The sequence below is a fragment of the Bactrocera oleae genome, chromosome 4 (genome assembly GCF_042242935.1).
Source record: "Bactrocera oleae isolate idBacOlea1 chromosome 4, idBacOlea1, whole genome shotgun sequence".
Lineage (NCBI taxonomy): Eukaryota > Metazoa > Arthropoda > Insecta > Diptera > Tephritidae > Bactrocera > Bactrocera oleae.
Genome location: NC_091538.1, coordinates 39,875,173 through 39,892,739, shown reverse-complemented (window position 1 = coordinate 39,892,739; position 17,567 = coordinate 39,875,173). Strand labels below are relative to the sequence as shown.

At 36.1% G+C, this 17,567-nt stretch overlaps 1 protein-coding gene across 1 annotated transcript; it reads left to right on the top strand.

The window, feature by feature from the left end:
* Positions 1 to 9,267: 9,267 nt before the first annotated feature.
* LOC138857054 (uncharacterized) lies at positions 9,268 to 9,867 on the top strand. The gene has a single exon (XM_070108468.1). The coding sequence runs from the start codon at positions 9,268 to 9,270 to the stop codon at positions 9,865 to 9,867; it is 600 nt and encodes a 199-aa protein (XP_069964569.1).
* Positions 9,868 to 17,567: the final 7,700 nt, after the last annotated feature.

Genomic DNA, 17,567 nt, shown 5'->3' with positions numbered 1-17,567 from the left:
TATGCAGAAACTTTTTATACTCTTTTTTTTGTGATTTTGTGATTTATTAAACAATTGATCTTTGAACTTTCAATACGTAATCAAAAGAATAAATGTATTAGCTCTCAATTAATAAATGTTTTTAAAAATTTTCAATTGAAAATCAATACCACTTAGCATGACATCACAAAAGATATCATCACAAACATTTCAATTTCGCGTTTTCTTTCATTTTCATTGTTTTCTAATTTTTGTTAGTGATCTTCAACAGCAGCACAAATCTCTCCGTTTACATATTTTTCTGTAGGATTTTAATCTGGCCGTCCCTCTTTTTCCAATTGCTAAACGTCAGACCTACTGAACTTTGACAGTTGCTTGAGTTCAGTAGGTTTTGACGTTTATCAATTGCGCTCTCATTTCCAGTGAGAGACGAGTTGGGCATCTCCTTATCTCTGGCAATGTAAATGATCAGTCACCACAGCTTCTACCAGGGATAATGGGATGCCCAACTCTTTCCAGTGTGAGAGCGCCTCAAAATTAGCGTTTTTTATAACATTTTCCATTGTAGCCAGATCAGCCAAAATAATAATTTTTGTTCATTTAAATTAAAATACCCAACATTTATTAAAATTAAATATTATCATAGGCAGAAACTATTTATACCTTTTTTTGTGATTTTGTAATATATTAAAACTTTTGATTTTTGAACGTTCAATATTTAATCAATAGAATAAATGTATTAGCTCTCAATTAATAAATGTTTTATATAATTTTCAATTGAAAATCTATACTACAAAGCATGGTATCACAAAATATTTCATCACATACATTTCAATTTCGCGTTTTCTTTCATTTTCATTGTTTTCCAATTTTTGTTAGTGATCTTCAACAGCAGCACAAATCTCTCTGTTTACATATTTTTCTGTAGGATTTTAATCTGGCTGTCCCTCTTTTTCCAATTGCTGAACGTCAGACCTACTGAAATTTGACAGTTGCTTGAGATCAGTAGCTTTTGACGTTTAGCAATTGCTCTCTCATTTCCAGCGAGAGACGAGTTGGCTTTGTCAGAGATAAGGAGATGCCCAACTCGTCTCTCACTGGAAATGAGAGCGCAATTGATAAACGTCAAAACCTACTGAACTCAAGCAACTGTCAAAGTTCAGTAGGTCTGACGTTTAGCAATTGGAAAAAGAGGGACGGCCAGATTAAAATCCTACAGAAAAATATGTAAACGGAGAGATTTGTGCTGCTGTTGAAGATCACTAACAAAAATTAGAAAACAATGAAAATGAAAGAAAACGCGAAATTGAAATGTTTGTGATGATATCTTTTGTGATGTCATGCTAAGTGGTATTGATTTTCAATTGAAAATTTTTAAAAACATTTATTAATTGAGAGCTAATACATTTATTCTTTTGATTACGTATTGAAAGTTCAAAGATCAATTGTTTAATAAATCACAAAATCACAAAAAAAAGAGTATAAAAAGTTTCTGCATATGTTTAACGGATACATGTATAATAATATTTAATCTTAATAAATGATGGGTATTTTAATTTAAATTCTCAAAAATTATTATTTTGTACCATCTGGCTACAATGGAAAATGTTATAAAAAACGCTAATTTTGAGGCGCTCTCACACTGGAAAGAGTTGGGCATCCCATTATCCCTGGCTTTGTGTTCCTGTTCGTAACAGCTCGTTGCTACCCTTTTCAGCATTCCTTTTCACTTTCAAATTCTTTGAATGGTTGCAAGAGCGCTCGGTTTCAAATGAATTCGATCGCATATTTGAGTTCTGTTATCTATTTTTGTATGTAATATGCAAATATGTAAGAAATATTATGACAAATTGTAAATAAGGAGAAAATTAAGATATAGATTATGGAGTAAAGAAATTATGAATTTTTAATAAGGAGTAAAGAAATTATGAGTTTTTAATACTTAAAGATTAGGAAATTCCTATTATAAATTTGGCCTTGAAAATATTAGTAGGGGATATTCAATACATTTTTGTGGATTAGGGAATTCCCGTCTTTAGTATTTCTTTGAAACGAACTATAACAAATGAAATACGCAGCACGCAGTGTTGCGCAGTCGAACCGCACAAATATTTACGAAAATTTTGTGAAAATGAATGCAGAAAAACTAGACACGAGTTGCTGGATTTTTTTTGACCGTGTGAACGCACAGAGCGACACCAAAAGAAAATTTGAAAAAAATGAGACTCTTTTGAGTCCCTGTGTAAAAGTGCACTATATCCGCGAAAATTGAATTTTTCCCGCAGAAACGAGTGAGCTGAAAGTGAGAGAGCAATCTCTTGCAACGCAGGGTTGCCAATCTCGATATTTTATAGTAATAAAAAAATTAACTTGAATATATTTGAAATATTCTTAAAATCACAGTCGAATACACTTATTTTTAAATAGGTAAACTATTTTTAATAGTTGGATTTTAGTTTTGAGCTTTTACATTATGAAAAATGATAACTAAAAAACTAAATGTGTGAAAAATCGGGTATACAAATAGAACAAATTTGGTAGATACGGGCGGTAAGTACGGAAGGGAGGAATTTCGGTGACTGTTTGGGCACTAAGAATTATTCTGCATTGGATTGATTCACTTAAAACAATTTCATATGTATTGAATGTTTCAAATTTAGGTACTCCACATCTTATTTATTTGGAATACTTTTTTTTATACAGATATTTTTTAGGAAATAGGCATACAGAAAGGGTTTTTACATTATATTTATACACTATAATTAAAGTTAAATACTTTTATGGTTTGAATATTATAATTATTAAAATATCCATATTTTAGAAAAATAAATGAAATTGTTTTTCCAAATGTAGCAATTCGAAACTTGCTTAAGTTTAATTTAATTTTTTTTGTAACAATTTTGCCAATTTCTTTCAATTTTGAAAATCTTTATGATTCATTTCCCTACAGCAATATCCGCATGGATTGGTGTGGGCATTGCCTATAATTCACTTGGAGCCTAAATGGTTCGATTGCGCACAAATTATTCAATTGTACTATGCAAAGTAAATTTTTAATATTTTTTTATAAAATTTGAAAATTTTAAAAAATATTCTATTATTGTTAGAACAGCTTTGTTACGATTATGGCCAGCGCAACTGTCGCAATATAGGTTTATTTCGTCATCTGATGCTCTAATATCTACAATATTAAGATATTTATAGAGAGCCGAAGATAATTCATTGCATCCTCGTTTACTGTCTTGCCCGCCTCATAAAACGCAGTATCCATTGCTGGTACCATTCTCATAAACGCTAAAATTATAGTACGCATATTGTCGAAAGTAAAAAAGTAATATTTTTACCGAAAGGAGTATTTAAAACTCTCTGCAAATCAAAACTAGCATCTATAAAATTTGATTTAATGTTGATTTCCATCTGATCTTTAATTGACCGATCTTTTGATTAACCGAAGACTTGCGAAATATGCAAGCGGTAAATTATTGGTCGTATGTTTAAGAACACAGCACAAAAATATTAATATCTGTATTCTTTTTTCCCTTATACGAGTATGTATGTAAATGTTTTGTATTCATTTTATTGTTAAAATTTCATCACAGTGAGTATAAAGCCATAATTTTGTATGGTACATATTAATTTTGCTATCAAAGAAAATCGGTATGGCACATACGCTAAAATGTAACTTGTCATATTTTTTAACTACAAGGAATATCATTATATTATTTTTCCAGACAATTATGCTAACTTTAGAACAACTTTGCATCAAAACCTCAATTTCGCACACAATGGCGTATACGAAAATTTCTCAAAAAGGGGACGATATAAATTCAACCAAAGAGCCAAAAGAGAGTATACCATAGTATTGTCTATATGAGAAAAACATCAACCAGAGGATGAAAATCACTACATTAGGGATATAGGGTTAGACTACGCTGTTGAAAAATTTCATTCATATTCAGTCATCAACATAAATGGTTTGAAGACAGATGGAAAGTGGAAAATCCCTATATCGGTATAGGATAGGTCTAGACTGACTGCAGTAACTTTTGACATTACTCAATTATACTCGTGAACATGTTTCCACGCAGCTTCAATAGTCGATTATTTTGAGTAAAAATTACATATTTTGAAGATATTATTTCTGCAAAGTTTGATTTATATACTGTATAGTGAAAAAATCAGATCGAATTCAAAATTCTGAAGTATGGGAACACGGCGTGGCTCTAGTTCGACTTCGCCCGTTTTTACACTATAATATAGATGTGAAATTTTATCAAAGATTACTGTGCAACTCTCATTGTCAAGTTTTCTAACTTAGTTTTGTGTAACACTTCTGTACCATATCGGCTGAGAAATTGAATCCTTTTGACGTATTTAATTAGTTAGTTTTCGCACTTTTGGTAGTTTTCAACATAACCGTTATATGGGGATTCATTTTCATACAGTTTGACGAGATGTTAAACTAACTGGTGCTCAGCAAATTTGGTCGATGTAGTAGTTTATGAGACATGTATTTTAAACCTATTAGATGCCTGCCACGCCCGCTTTTTACAGTCATTTAAAACACCAATGCGTTTCCATACGATGATGTTCTGTACCAAATTACAATCTTTTATCTTATTTAGCGGCTTCGCTTAATGACTACTTGTGGCTATGGCAATAGTCCGATATCGCCCATTTGTAAAACGAACCTGCTCAGAGTGACAAGTAACACCAAGTTTCACTAAGATATCTTATTTTTTACTCACATTATCGCTTGCACGGACAGACGGATGGACAGACAGTCATCCGGTATTCCTCTTGATCCATGATTAAATTTAGGTGAACTGGTAACGGGTGAAATATTCCTTATATGGAATCATCTCCAAAAGAGAACCACTATAGCTTCCATATAAACAGAACGATCGGAATCGAGTGCTTTTTCATTTGACGAGATATCTTCAAGAAATTTGGGGCGAATTATTGTCGAAGGCAATGATGCAATCTCTGAAGAAATCGTTTAGATCGGATCTCTATAGCACATAGCTGCCATTCAAACTGAAAGAAGAAATTGTTCAGATTGGAATCAAGTGCTTGTATGGAAAACTGTTTTATTTGGCGAGATATCTTCTAGAAATGGTGCAATCTCCGAAAAAATTGTTCAGATTGAATCATTGTAGCATATAACTGCTAAACAATTTGTTTTTATGAATGGTATTATAGCTTCTGCGCTTTTTATTACGGTCTCTAGCTTGTTTATACACGGCTCCACACTATCTACGTAAATTACATCTTTCACCACATTCTTTAAGAAGACATTCGAAGCGTTTTGAAATTTAGTCATCTACCTAATAGAAATTAGGTTTCGATGTTGAGTCATAAACCATTTGTAGATACCCTGCTTAATTCTAAGAAATTCATTTTGTAGGGACTTACGTACTGATTTCATGCGATGCGTTTTGCACGTATTCCTCGATTTGAAATTATATTTTTTTATATAACAAACCGTCGACTTTGGAACTCCACATTTCGCGCTTACGGCCTTTACTGAAAGCTCCATTGTGGAATCGTCCAAAATCTTAAGTTTATTTTCCAAACATAAATGCTTTCCATTTGACATTGCATTTTCTAAACCAAACGAAATGGAATCAACCGCATGAAAAACTATTTTGAACTGACTACGTTTAAATCAAGGTCTATGGAAACTCGAAAAAAATGCATTTATGTTTAAATGTTGTACAACAGTTAGACTACCGTTGATTTAACTACCGAAACCTTTTTTTGCGAATGTGAAGTACAAGATAAAATTCTTAGCGTTCATAATATAGGAGCATCAATAATATAATTTTCCTGGACAACCAGTGTACATAGATATTTTGTTGGTAAGATAATTTGTGAATTATTTTGAAAGAATTGGTACCATAGTGCAGAATGTTGGCAAAAGTGAGTTTTAATGCATTAAGGGTTATAAAATCCGGTTTCACTATGTGATTAATTACTGTTTGAAATATTTCGATGAAATACATGAATTTTTTCCGAATTACAATAGCTCCTTGGCGCGTTAATCCGGCCAGTGTTCAGCAGCAATTTCCTTAATCATGCGAGTGTTTAAACGTGTAACATGTGATTTGCTTTTGATTCATGAGCCACCTGTGTATATATTATAAGTGTCTGAAATGTGAGAATGAAATATGAAAAATTATCATGAGTGCATATGTATTTGGTTTCAATATTAACATTTTATTGGCAATTTTTAATAGATCTGCACATGCAAATGCTCATATGTTACAATGAATTGTACTTTGAATAAAAATGGCAATAACATAAAATACAGTGCAAATACATTATCCACTTAATTGCACTTAACCGCATTGAAATGTTGACAACAAAAACCTTAAATCGTTTTGATCGCCGTTCGGAGCTCTGCTGAGGAACCTGTTGCTGTCGAAATCATACAGCAATTATCGCTTAGCAGTGAATTTGGTGCCAATGGAACCACCCCGAAAAGGTAACCGGGAAATCTAAATACTATAACAAATCATAATATATACAAAAAAACATACATACACACAAAAATACAAACATTTGTGTGTATGTATGTATTAAAAGAAGCAGCAAGTAGTTAGATATCTAAGCGCATGTAAATTGGGGTTGAATTTCGAAAGCCCGTCGAATTTGAGTGTAAACTCTGAGTAGAGTTGAGTTAGAAGCGATTGATTCAAGAGGGGTGTGCGACTATTGATCTGATTGCAGCGTGGGAAGTCGAGTCGAAAAGGTCTCTCACATTTAACACGAGCTACTCGCACGTCACTACTCTCGATGCAGTGCCTTATTGTTCGCAGATATTCACACTTGTGTGCAATTATAATTAAAAGTGCTCGAGCTGAAAAAAATGAATAAATGTTACGGCTAAATGTAACAATATAAATTAATATTGTCAGGATATTGTCAGGAGATAGATAGCCCTGAGTACAAAACGAATAGAAAATATCACATTTACGGGATTTTCGTGACGCTGAGAAACTTTCAAATCAATTAAATAACAACTTTGAAAATTTATTAAGTATAATCAACACTGTGTACTTTTTTTATTGAACTTGATGAATGTAAATATGTGTGCAGTACCTATATTTTTGCTAGAATATATTTTTATTTTGTTATTTTTGAATACTGAGGATGCTGCTTGATCACAGCATTAACACTCGTATAAAGTTGTGTTGCGTGAAGAAAGTCCTCATTCAAAATCTGTGCACCAGGAGTTTGAGGAAAACTGGAATGTGCAATAATGTGTGTTCAATGATCTGTGAAAGCGACATTTACCTACCTAATAATCACCAAGTACGTTTCTACGTATTCATTCATCCAATTGCATACGTACGAGTATGTATGCACATGAACCTTGGTGAATACAAGTTATGTTAAGAGTATTCAGAGCAGACAACGCAAACCCTTCGTATCCACAACATGCTTACCTACAGCGTTACATTTGTACATATTTACATAATTACTGACCATTCCTTAAGCAAGGATTATGCAAAACTTTAAAGTTCTAGTCTACTAACTATTGCGTACTAGTAAAACAAACACGTGTCTTTTTTGTAAATATTAATACATTCATTTAAATACTCATACCATATTTTGGCTGTGACTGCGGCTACGGCATTAGCTACTACCGTAGAACCTATGCAAATTGGGCTGACCAGTGGTCAAAGCTATTGAAACAGAAAAATATGCAAATCTACTTTGAAACCTCGATATTGCTTTGAAATATCAAGTAATTTGGAAAACAACATGAGCGAAATTTCCATTTCAGTGAAGAATAACGCTTATTTTTGTGCATGGGTAGCCGGATTGTCATTTAAACTGTCATGTTTTTAATACCTCTTTACCTTCTCTCTAGCGAAAACCCTAAAATTTTGTGAGAAAGGTAAATTGAATATTAGTGTAACTGCTTTAACACAGCAGGTTTGGTACATATGTATGTTAATTATAAATATAATTGGTACTGATTTTAACATATGTACAAGTATATACGTGTACACAAGAAGCACTTAAAGAACACTCACAAATCATTTTCTCTTATGCAAGATAATAGAAAACTGGGAAAATTTTTATGAAATGGAGTGAATAATATGAGAAGAAAAAATTGACGAATACCTTTAGCGAGTAGTATTATATTATATATTGTCTACATTGTTGGCAAAAATAATAATAATCAACAAGTAAGGAAGGCTAACTTCGGGTGTAATCGAACATTTTATTCTCTTGCAACTTGCAAGGATCAAATTCGGGGAAATACCTTCAGGTGTTGGCAAAATTTTATTTAAAACAAAAAAGGAGGAGCTAAGTTCAGGTGTAACCGAACATTTTATACCCTTGCAACTTGCAAGAATCAAAGTCCTGGAAATTCTTTCACTTGCTGGCAAAATTTTATATTTCAAAATGTTGCGAAAGAGTTAAACATTTATTAATCGATGAAACCGTGAATAAATAACAACCAAATTTGGTATCTTCTTGACTTATATTGAAGGCCATAAACATAGACTTAGTTTTATTGCTATATTTTAGTACGCGTCAGCCAAAATTATATTAAAATGTGGGATGAGCCACAATATAATATTATATATAACAATATAACATGGCAACACCATGTCAGCAAGTCAGCTGATCCTGGCTTACAAGGAACGCTGAAACGAATACGACACAAAACGAAACAGCAAATACATAGTCAACAGTTAGGCTCGAGGACGCCTGCTGTTATTATAAAAGACGATACAACACGATTAACGGCCTCTTCTCCTGCTGGCAGCCACCGCGTGCGCATCGTTCCTGCACATCAATCACCACAACTGGTGACCCCGAACGTGCCTAGCTTGCCAACGAAATAAGGTATCACGCCACGTTTTATCACCAATCCAAAACTTTCCATGCCGCACAAGACGTTTCGAACATATTCACGTGGACATCATTGGACCATACGTACCATCAAGAGGATATCGTAACTGTTTGACAATCATTGACCGTTTCACCAGGTTTCCAGAGGCATTTCCTATTGATAATATCGGGGCCGAATGTGTCGCTCGCACACTCTTCGCCGGATGGATATGCCGCTACGGAGTACCGTTACGCATCACGACCGACCAGGGTACACAGTTTGAGAGTCAACTTTTTAACGCTCTCGCTCGTCTCCTCGGCAGTAAACACATACACACCACCACTTTCCATCCACAGTCAAATGGAATGGTGGAACGTCTTCACCGTCATTTGAAGGATGCGATTCGTTGTCACGAAAATAACTCATGGGTCGACATGCTACCAATCGTCCTTCTTGGAATTCGCGCTGCCTGGAAGGAAGATCTTGGCGCAACTCCTGCCGATCTTGTTTATGGAGAGCCAGTTCGTCTACCAGGTGAATTCCTCGCTCCTTCGCCACTATCTGGTTTGCCACCATCCAATATGGCAGAACGTTTGAGAAACTACTTCGCAGACCTCGCACCTCAACCTATCGTCCGACATGGTCAGAGGAAAACATTTATTTTTAAAGAACTATCGACATGTTCACACGTTTTTGTTCGTCGCGACGCTCCACACCACGCATTCACTTCACCGTATGAAGGACCTCACCGAGTCATTTCAAGGCATGAGAAACATTTCATCGTAAACGTCAGAGGCGACAACACTACAGTTTCGATCGATCGACTAAAGCCTATCTACCTCCTTCCTGACGATAAGCTCAACGACAGTGAGCAGAACAACGACGATGACAACAACACAACGCTTATTACATCAACTTCACCGGAGTCATCCGAATCTGGGACATCTCGATTTTCGTCGTCATCATACCGCCCACCAGAATCCGATTTCAGCTCACCTACACCGTTACCCAAGAGACGCGTCAGATTCCGCTGAACTACTGATCACCTTTTTAAATTATCAATGATTTCGATAACGTACTCCGAGAAGGGAAGTACTTGTGGGATGAGCCACAATATAATATTATATATAACAATATAACATGGCAACACCATGTCAGCAAGTCAGCTGATCCTGGCTTACAAGGAACGCTGAAACGAATACGACACAAAACGAAACAGCAAATACATAGTCAACAGTTAGGCTCGAGGACGCCTGCTGTTATTATAAAAGACGATACAACACGATTAACGGCCTCTTCTCCTGCTGGCAGCCACCGCGTGCGCATCGTTCCTGCACATCAATCACCACATAAAAATACCTTCAAATAAGATATGTATGTACGTATGTGATATTAACTCGACTGAAGAGGCTAAATTTAAAAATTCCAATCTAATTCAGCGCTAAGCCACATAATTTTAAACAAAAATTGTTCATTTAATTTCATTAAAATATCACACATTTTGACCAACCGGACGATTTAAATACAGGTGGAAAGACGAAAATCATTTTATGGGGTAAATGGGGATAGAGAAAGGGACAGGCTAATTACATTAATTTTGACATTGCTTCGGTATACTCGAGAACACATTTTGAAGCAATTTTTTATGTAAATAATACTCACTGACCGACATATTCGGCATAAAACTTATTAGAATAACGAAAATCATTTTAAGTAGTATATGGGAGTTGGGGGTAGTATTGAGCCGATTTTATCAATTTTTGCCAATACCACATACTACCAACATACCACAGGCTAATAACATGCTCCCAGGGTTTCATTAAAGTACCTCATATACCATCACCAATCATATGGAGTAAAGCCTGCCGGATGTTCGAAAATTTTGATATTAGTTATATGGTACAATGCAGCTGAAGAAAGCGTGTCCTTGTTCGGACCTCTTCATACGCCCAGCTTCCCTGAGCCTTAGAGCACACTTCGCTGCAATGCACCAGCGCCAGTTGCGACGGTGTAATGCAATCAGGACCCGGGGACTTGTAGAATTTGCATGATTTTAGCACCCAGGTAAGGTGACGTTGTTCAAAAAGCTGTACAGCCTTCCTGAAGCTCCCCCAGTGCCACTTCTTCAACAGAGCGATTCAGCGGGAAATGAGCATCCAGGAGTAGCTTCAATGACTCCTCGCACTATAAGCAGTCTCACAAGTAGGGCAGTTTCCCCTATTGCATATAGAAAGGTCTACACTACAAATAAAATAAGAAAGTGACTCACTTCTTGCGGTAATGTCCGAGTTCCCCCAGACGGTGTGCTTTGAATTGGCATCCGAGCCTATTAAGACTGCGGCCCGTTTACGCCTGGCCTCTGCCAGAGCCCTCCTCCACCTTGTCGTCGTGCGGCATGTAGGCTGAGACAAGCCAGAGTTCTTCAGCACTATCCCTCAGCCTAGCAGTGACCACATCCTCGTAGCTGAAATTAGGTAAACGAAAACGTTCGTTTTTGACCAACAAACAGGCTCTAGTTCTACCTGTGCTGCTTGTCACCAGGGGCTTACGGCCTTTTGTCCTTAATCCAGTGATTCCATTGCTACTCAGACATCCGCATTTTAACTAATCTCATCTCGACGAGTTCGTTTGACCACTGCCACGCCCACAAAATGCCATTAATCGAAAACGTATAAATTGGCATAATTAAACTACAAATTAAGATACAAAACTGTAACTTGGTACAACGAATAATAAGGGGCACTTGTGGCTTGAAATATTTTAAAAAGTGGGCGTTTTCCCGCCTCCAAATAAGTTTAGTGTATACATCTCTCAAACCATTCAAGCTGTATCAACAAAATTCGAAGAGAATCATTTTCACATAATAATATGCTATGTCAAAAATGGGTTGTATCGGGTCAATAATTCAATATGAGGGCTATAGGTAGGTAGGAAAAGTGGTCTTTCGACACACCTAGGCCTTTAGGAGGCCCATTGTGATAATACCGGGACTAAGGTCCCCTCACTCTATTGGCTTCTCTCTGAACCACCTCGTAATTCTTCAGTGAAACAAGTTTTATCCGTGAAATCTCCGAGACGTGGTCAAGAAACCCTCGACCGATGGCTGTTTTTCTTTTCATATATAGTGCCAGGCAATCATATGGAAGATGTGTAATGGTCTCCTCCTCTTCTACTTCCTGGCAGCTAAGTTAAATTGCTTCCTGCAATCTTTCTGCATCTTCTTAAGTATGGGAGACCACCAGAGGGATCTAATTCTTCCCCTACTGAACTATTTAACGTGGATGTTTAGGTCCTCTTTGTTCTCTGGTTGAAATGGTGGAATCATAGGAATACGCTTTTTTAGTTCCTGCATATGCAACTGACAGTTCGTTTTTCTATGATTCCTAAATAACTCTTCCCTAACTACATTATCTTCAATTATACACTCAATGTAGCGGTGATCTGAGAAGAAGTGTTCCTCCAGTACCCTCCAATGTGTCATTTTATCCATCAGTTCTTCCGACATAAGTGTTATATTTAATACTTTTACTACTACCTTTATTGCATAACAATTTCCTATTAAATAATTAAAGAGCAACTCATCCCTTTCATTGATGTCCATGTTGCCCCGTAGTGTGTGATGCGCGTTGGAATCACACCCAAGTATAATCGAGCACTTGGATGCTTCGGTGTCTCGTACCAGCTCTTTGATCAGCAGCGATGGTACTGCCACCTCGTCATACGGCATGTGGCATGATGCCAGCCGGTATTTCTTTCCGCCCGTCGTCCAGCTTACTGCTGTAGTGTCGTTATTACTATAACTGTGTAATAAAAAGACATTAAGGTTTTTACTAGCCTACATACATGTCCTAACCTTACCTACGCAATCTGCCATGTATAAAGAATACCCCGGTGTCCTCAGACCACAGATGCGCCCTCCATTAACCCATGGCTCTTGAATGAAGACGAAGTCAGGCCGTTCTTCTGCCATGCGGTTAACTAGGGCTAAAGAAGCTAGTTTGCTGTGGTGTAGATTAATTTGGAGAAGACGCATTAATTAGTGTCTTCTCTGAGTCTTCTTGAGAGTCGCTCAAAAGCTCACTCTCAGTGTAAAGTTTAGAGAGTCTGACTTCAAGCTCAGACCCCGAAGTAAACTCACCTTGTTCATTGTTCTCCACATCACTCGAGGACTTCATTGGATCTTTCTGCTTCGGCGTCTAACTTATAGGTCATAAACTTAAATTTTGTGAATCCGAAGTTGATTTCTCCGCCACTTTTCGCTAACGGTTCTACGGATTCCTTTTTTAGAAGCAACAGAATCTGCATTAAGGCTCGTTTCGTCTCCACACCAGATTCCGCTGCGGGATCATCGAAGGCCCTGACGAATCTCTATCCCCCAGTTGGCAAATTCGGGTTACAGGCTCTTATGAGCTGCATTATCTGGTCCGGCTGCGGTGGTGTTGCCGGGATCCATACCCTTGCCCTCGGTTGAGATGGGATGTATTTTTTGTCTACCGCTACAAGCATGGCGTCGGGGTAGACCTCTCCCACCATAGCCATAGCGGCCTTATATAGCTGGACTGATATCTTATCATCCCACGCTTTCATCTTTGTCTGACCATGATACCATCCGGCATTTATACATGACGGGAGGGGGACCTGGATTGCTTAGTAGCACCTTCAACGCCACATTCGTCAGTGCGGCTTGCACCCAATTCCATTGGGTTCTGGGGGTTTTTCCTCATCCGGCACCCCAATGATAATGCGGTTCCAGGCAACATCAGCAAAAGATTTTGCGGGCGTCATGCCCTCAATCTTCGGTCCCTTAGCTGAAGTTAGGTAAGACAGCTCTGGCGCAATCGACGGATTCCTGGAGCTCATTTGTGAGCTTCTCATTGTTTGGCGGTTGCAGCTCCACCTTCCTCAGCAGGTATGCTGTTCCTTTAGTGTTTGCCTTTGCTCCAGGACTAAGCTTCGCTCCTGTCCTCGCCTTGGCTGTTGTCGAGCTCGTGCCAAACGCTGCTCTCCTTTGGGAACAACTCGCTCCCTCCGGTCTTTTTAAAGGAGGTCCCTCCTTGGTCTCCTTTTTATTTTTATTAATTTTTTGTAACTGGATCATTTTCGTCATATTTTGCTTTTTTATTTTTGCGAAGGGGAAAACGCATCACAAGCTCACAAAAAGTTATGTGCTGTTTATGGCGACGAAGCCATAAAAGAACAGTATCAGAATTGGTTAGCCAAATTTCGTTCTGGTGATTTTTCACTCAAAGATGAAAAACGCTCTGGCCGTTTAGTTGAAGTTGATGACGACCTAATCAAAGTAATAATCGATTCGGATCATCACAGTACAACACGTGAGATTGCAGAGAAGCTTCAGGTATCACATACATGCATTGAAATTCATTTAAAACAACTTGGCTATGTTCAAAAACTCGATACATGGGTTCCTGACGAACTGAAAGAAATGCATTTAACGCAACGCATTAACAGCTGCGATTTGCTAAAAAAACGTAAAGAAAATTATCCATTTTTAAAACGAATGATAACTGGCGATGAAAAATGGGTTGTTTACAACAATATCGAGCGGAAAAGATCGTGGAGCAGACCAGGTGAACCAGCTCAAACAACATCAAAAGCTGGTATTCATCAAAAGAAGGTTTTGCTATCAGTTTGGTGGGATCATAAAGGAATTGTCTACTTTGAACTCTTACCACCCAACCGAACGATCAATTCTGTTGTCTACATTGAACAACTAACGAAATTAAACAATGCAGTTGAAGAAAAGCGGCCCGAATTGATAAATCGAAAATATGTTGTATTCCATCATGACAATGCAAGGCCACACACATCTTTGGTCACTCGGCAAAAATTATTGGAGATTGGTTGCGATGTTTTGCAACATCCACCATATAGTCCTGACCTTGCACCATCGGATTACTTTTTGTTTCGATCTTTACAAAACTCTTTGAATGGTAAAAATTTCAATAATGATGATGATGTCAAATCGTACCTGATTCAGTTTTTTGATAATAAAAACCAGAAGTTTTATGAACTTGGGATTATGATGCTGCCTGAAAGATGGCAAAAGGTCATTGATCAAAATGGACAATACATTACAGAATAAAGTTATTTAGTTCCATGAAAAAATTGTCTTTGATTTTTTAAACCAACCCAATACTATAGTTTAGTGCCGAAAATATGTGAAATTGGTCCACAAATTACCCAAACTACCATATACTACATACTTGTACATATGCCTAATATATCTGACGGTATTTCCCTGGCTTTGATCCTGGCACCTGCGTCCACATCTTCGGTTCGATTTTGACAATTTTTACACTGCAGATGATATACCTTAAAGGCAATATTTATTTAAAGTTTTATCCCGATATATTCTTCATTGGTGCTTGATTTGTAAAGTGGAAAGGGAAAGAACCATATGGAATTTTAAGTTGTGTCATATGGAAATTAGCCGCGATTGTCGCATAGGTTCAAAGGTTAAGTTTTCACCTAAAGGAGGGCGGTGCCACGCCCATCGTCTATTTTTGACACCAGCTGCTATAAAGCCATCTTGTACCATCCTAAATATAAAATTTTATGTCTCTGATGTGTTTGTTTATTGATTTGTCGCATTTTTAGTAATTTTTAACAAAATCGTTATAAGGTAGGTATAGGTGGGTGTTGTTATCATCGAATTGCCGCTATTTTCACACTGTCGAAAAAGGTGTCAAAAGTATTTTTTCTGTGCAAGTTTTTAATTTTTTACACGATTTTATTTCATTTAAGATGGGTGAACATTTTTTGGGCATACATTTTATTTGTCAGATTTAATTTTTACGAATTATGTTCATATCACAAATTAAGAGGAATTCCCTTTTTATGGATACATGGATCGGAGCAATTGTATGTTAAATAGCACCAATTTAGGGGAATGATCAGTGTCTCATTTAAACGGTTTTTTCTAGAACTAATCTACCGTGTAAAAACAGAATTTGGTGTATATACTCTGTAGCAACATGTTGCAAGAGTATAAAAATCGTTAACTTCAGTTGCACCACAAATAAAAAAAGTTTCACACAAGAATTTGATTTTGATCAGTAAGTTTGTATGGAAGCTATATTCTAAAGTAGTCCGATCTGAACAATTTGTTCTAGTACAAAAATTTACGCCAAAGCAGATATATTGTCAAACAAAAATGTTTTCCATGCAAGGACTTACGTTTGATCTAGCAGTTTGTATGACAACACAATTTTTGGTTCAATTAACCTGGAAATCAATTAACCGATACTCGTTTAATTGAACAATTCGTTCAATTACAGGAAAACCGCTTAATTAGACAACCTAATCAATTTAAAAAAAAATCATATAGGCGCTTTAAGTATTTATTTGGTTTTTAGTAATGAAATTTAAATAATATTTTTCACTTTAAACAGAACAAATGTAAGGAACAAAAACAAGATATTTATATATTTAAAGATTAGTGATATAAAATGTAAAATAAACTTAAGGTACAAAAAAATTAACATTATGGTATATATGTAACATTAGCGTTCACATATTTAGAGATCGTTGCTTACATTTTTACAATGTTAATTCGAGAAGCCTGTAATGATTTTTGTATATTGCTCAACCTACGTAAAATGACATGCGATTTCATATTCCATAATTCAAGCAAAAACTTGTTTTCTGGATAAAAATATGTTTGAAGTTAATTTTCTTGTATGTATTTTAAAACGTCGAGAACTGAAGGCTTTGGAGGATCATCCTCTTTCTTTTTGCAACATCAGCACTATCCAAAATTTCTTCACCAATAAACATACAATTTCAATTGCTTTGCTACTGATTGGCGGATTATTTTAATTTATTATATTATTTATATTATATTTAACGAAAGTTTTTTCTGCAATTAACCGGGGGAAATTAAAGGTATATTTCTTTTGAATAACACATATTTTTAACCAATTAAGCGGGAAAATTTACACTTATTTTGTATGCAATGTATTTTTGACCGATCAAGTGATTCAAATAAGCATGAAAATCAATTGACCGCGGGCCAATTAATCGGGAGATACTGTATATGCTATCGTGGTCCGATATCGGTGGTTCCGACATGAGCTTCTTGTGGGGGAAAGAACGTGTGCATGTAAAATCGATATATGAAACATCGGCATATGAAAACAAACGTACACGGCTAAATTGACTCAGCTTGTCACTTTTGAGTGTTACAAAGTTTGTGGCAAACTTAATATACCCTATTCTGGGTATAAAAAGTTGTACATAGATCACGTTACTACAGATTACATAAAATCGCGTCAATAATTTTAGCTGGATTCTGAATCCTACGAGCACCGAAGTTGAATAACACAGTGGACATCCAAGAGATGCTGTTACGGACAAAAAATTTTCACAAATTCACAAAATGATTTCGGATTAGCTTTAATTGAAATAGATGAAAATATATCAGAAGCATGTTAGACATATCGTTTACCTTTATATTATATGTGTAAACTCTATGCAATCAATAGAATTGTCAGTAGAAAGAAATCGCGTACCAATTGTACTAAAAACGTTATTTCAAAAAGTTGGATGATTGGTAATCGGTATATCCATGGCAACTATTTAGAATGATTAATGATGTAAAATAGTTGTTTACCACTTGTTTATTTACATTCAAATACTTTTTTTAATATACAGTAGACTTATTTTAAAGTCATTACGCAAGGAAAATATAAATCAAAAAATGATGGTAGGAAAT

What these genes read in the sequence shown, in the direction of transcription:
- LOC138857054 (XM_070108468.1), top strand. Translation starts at nt 9,268, where the DNA reads ATGCTACCAATCGTCCTTCTTGGAATTCGCGCTGCCTGGAAGGAAGAT.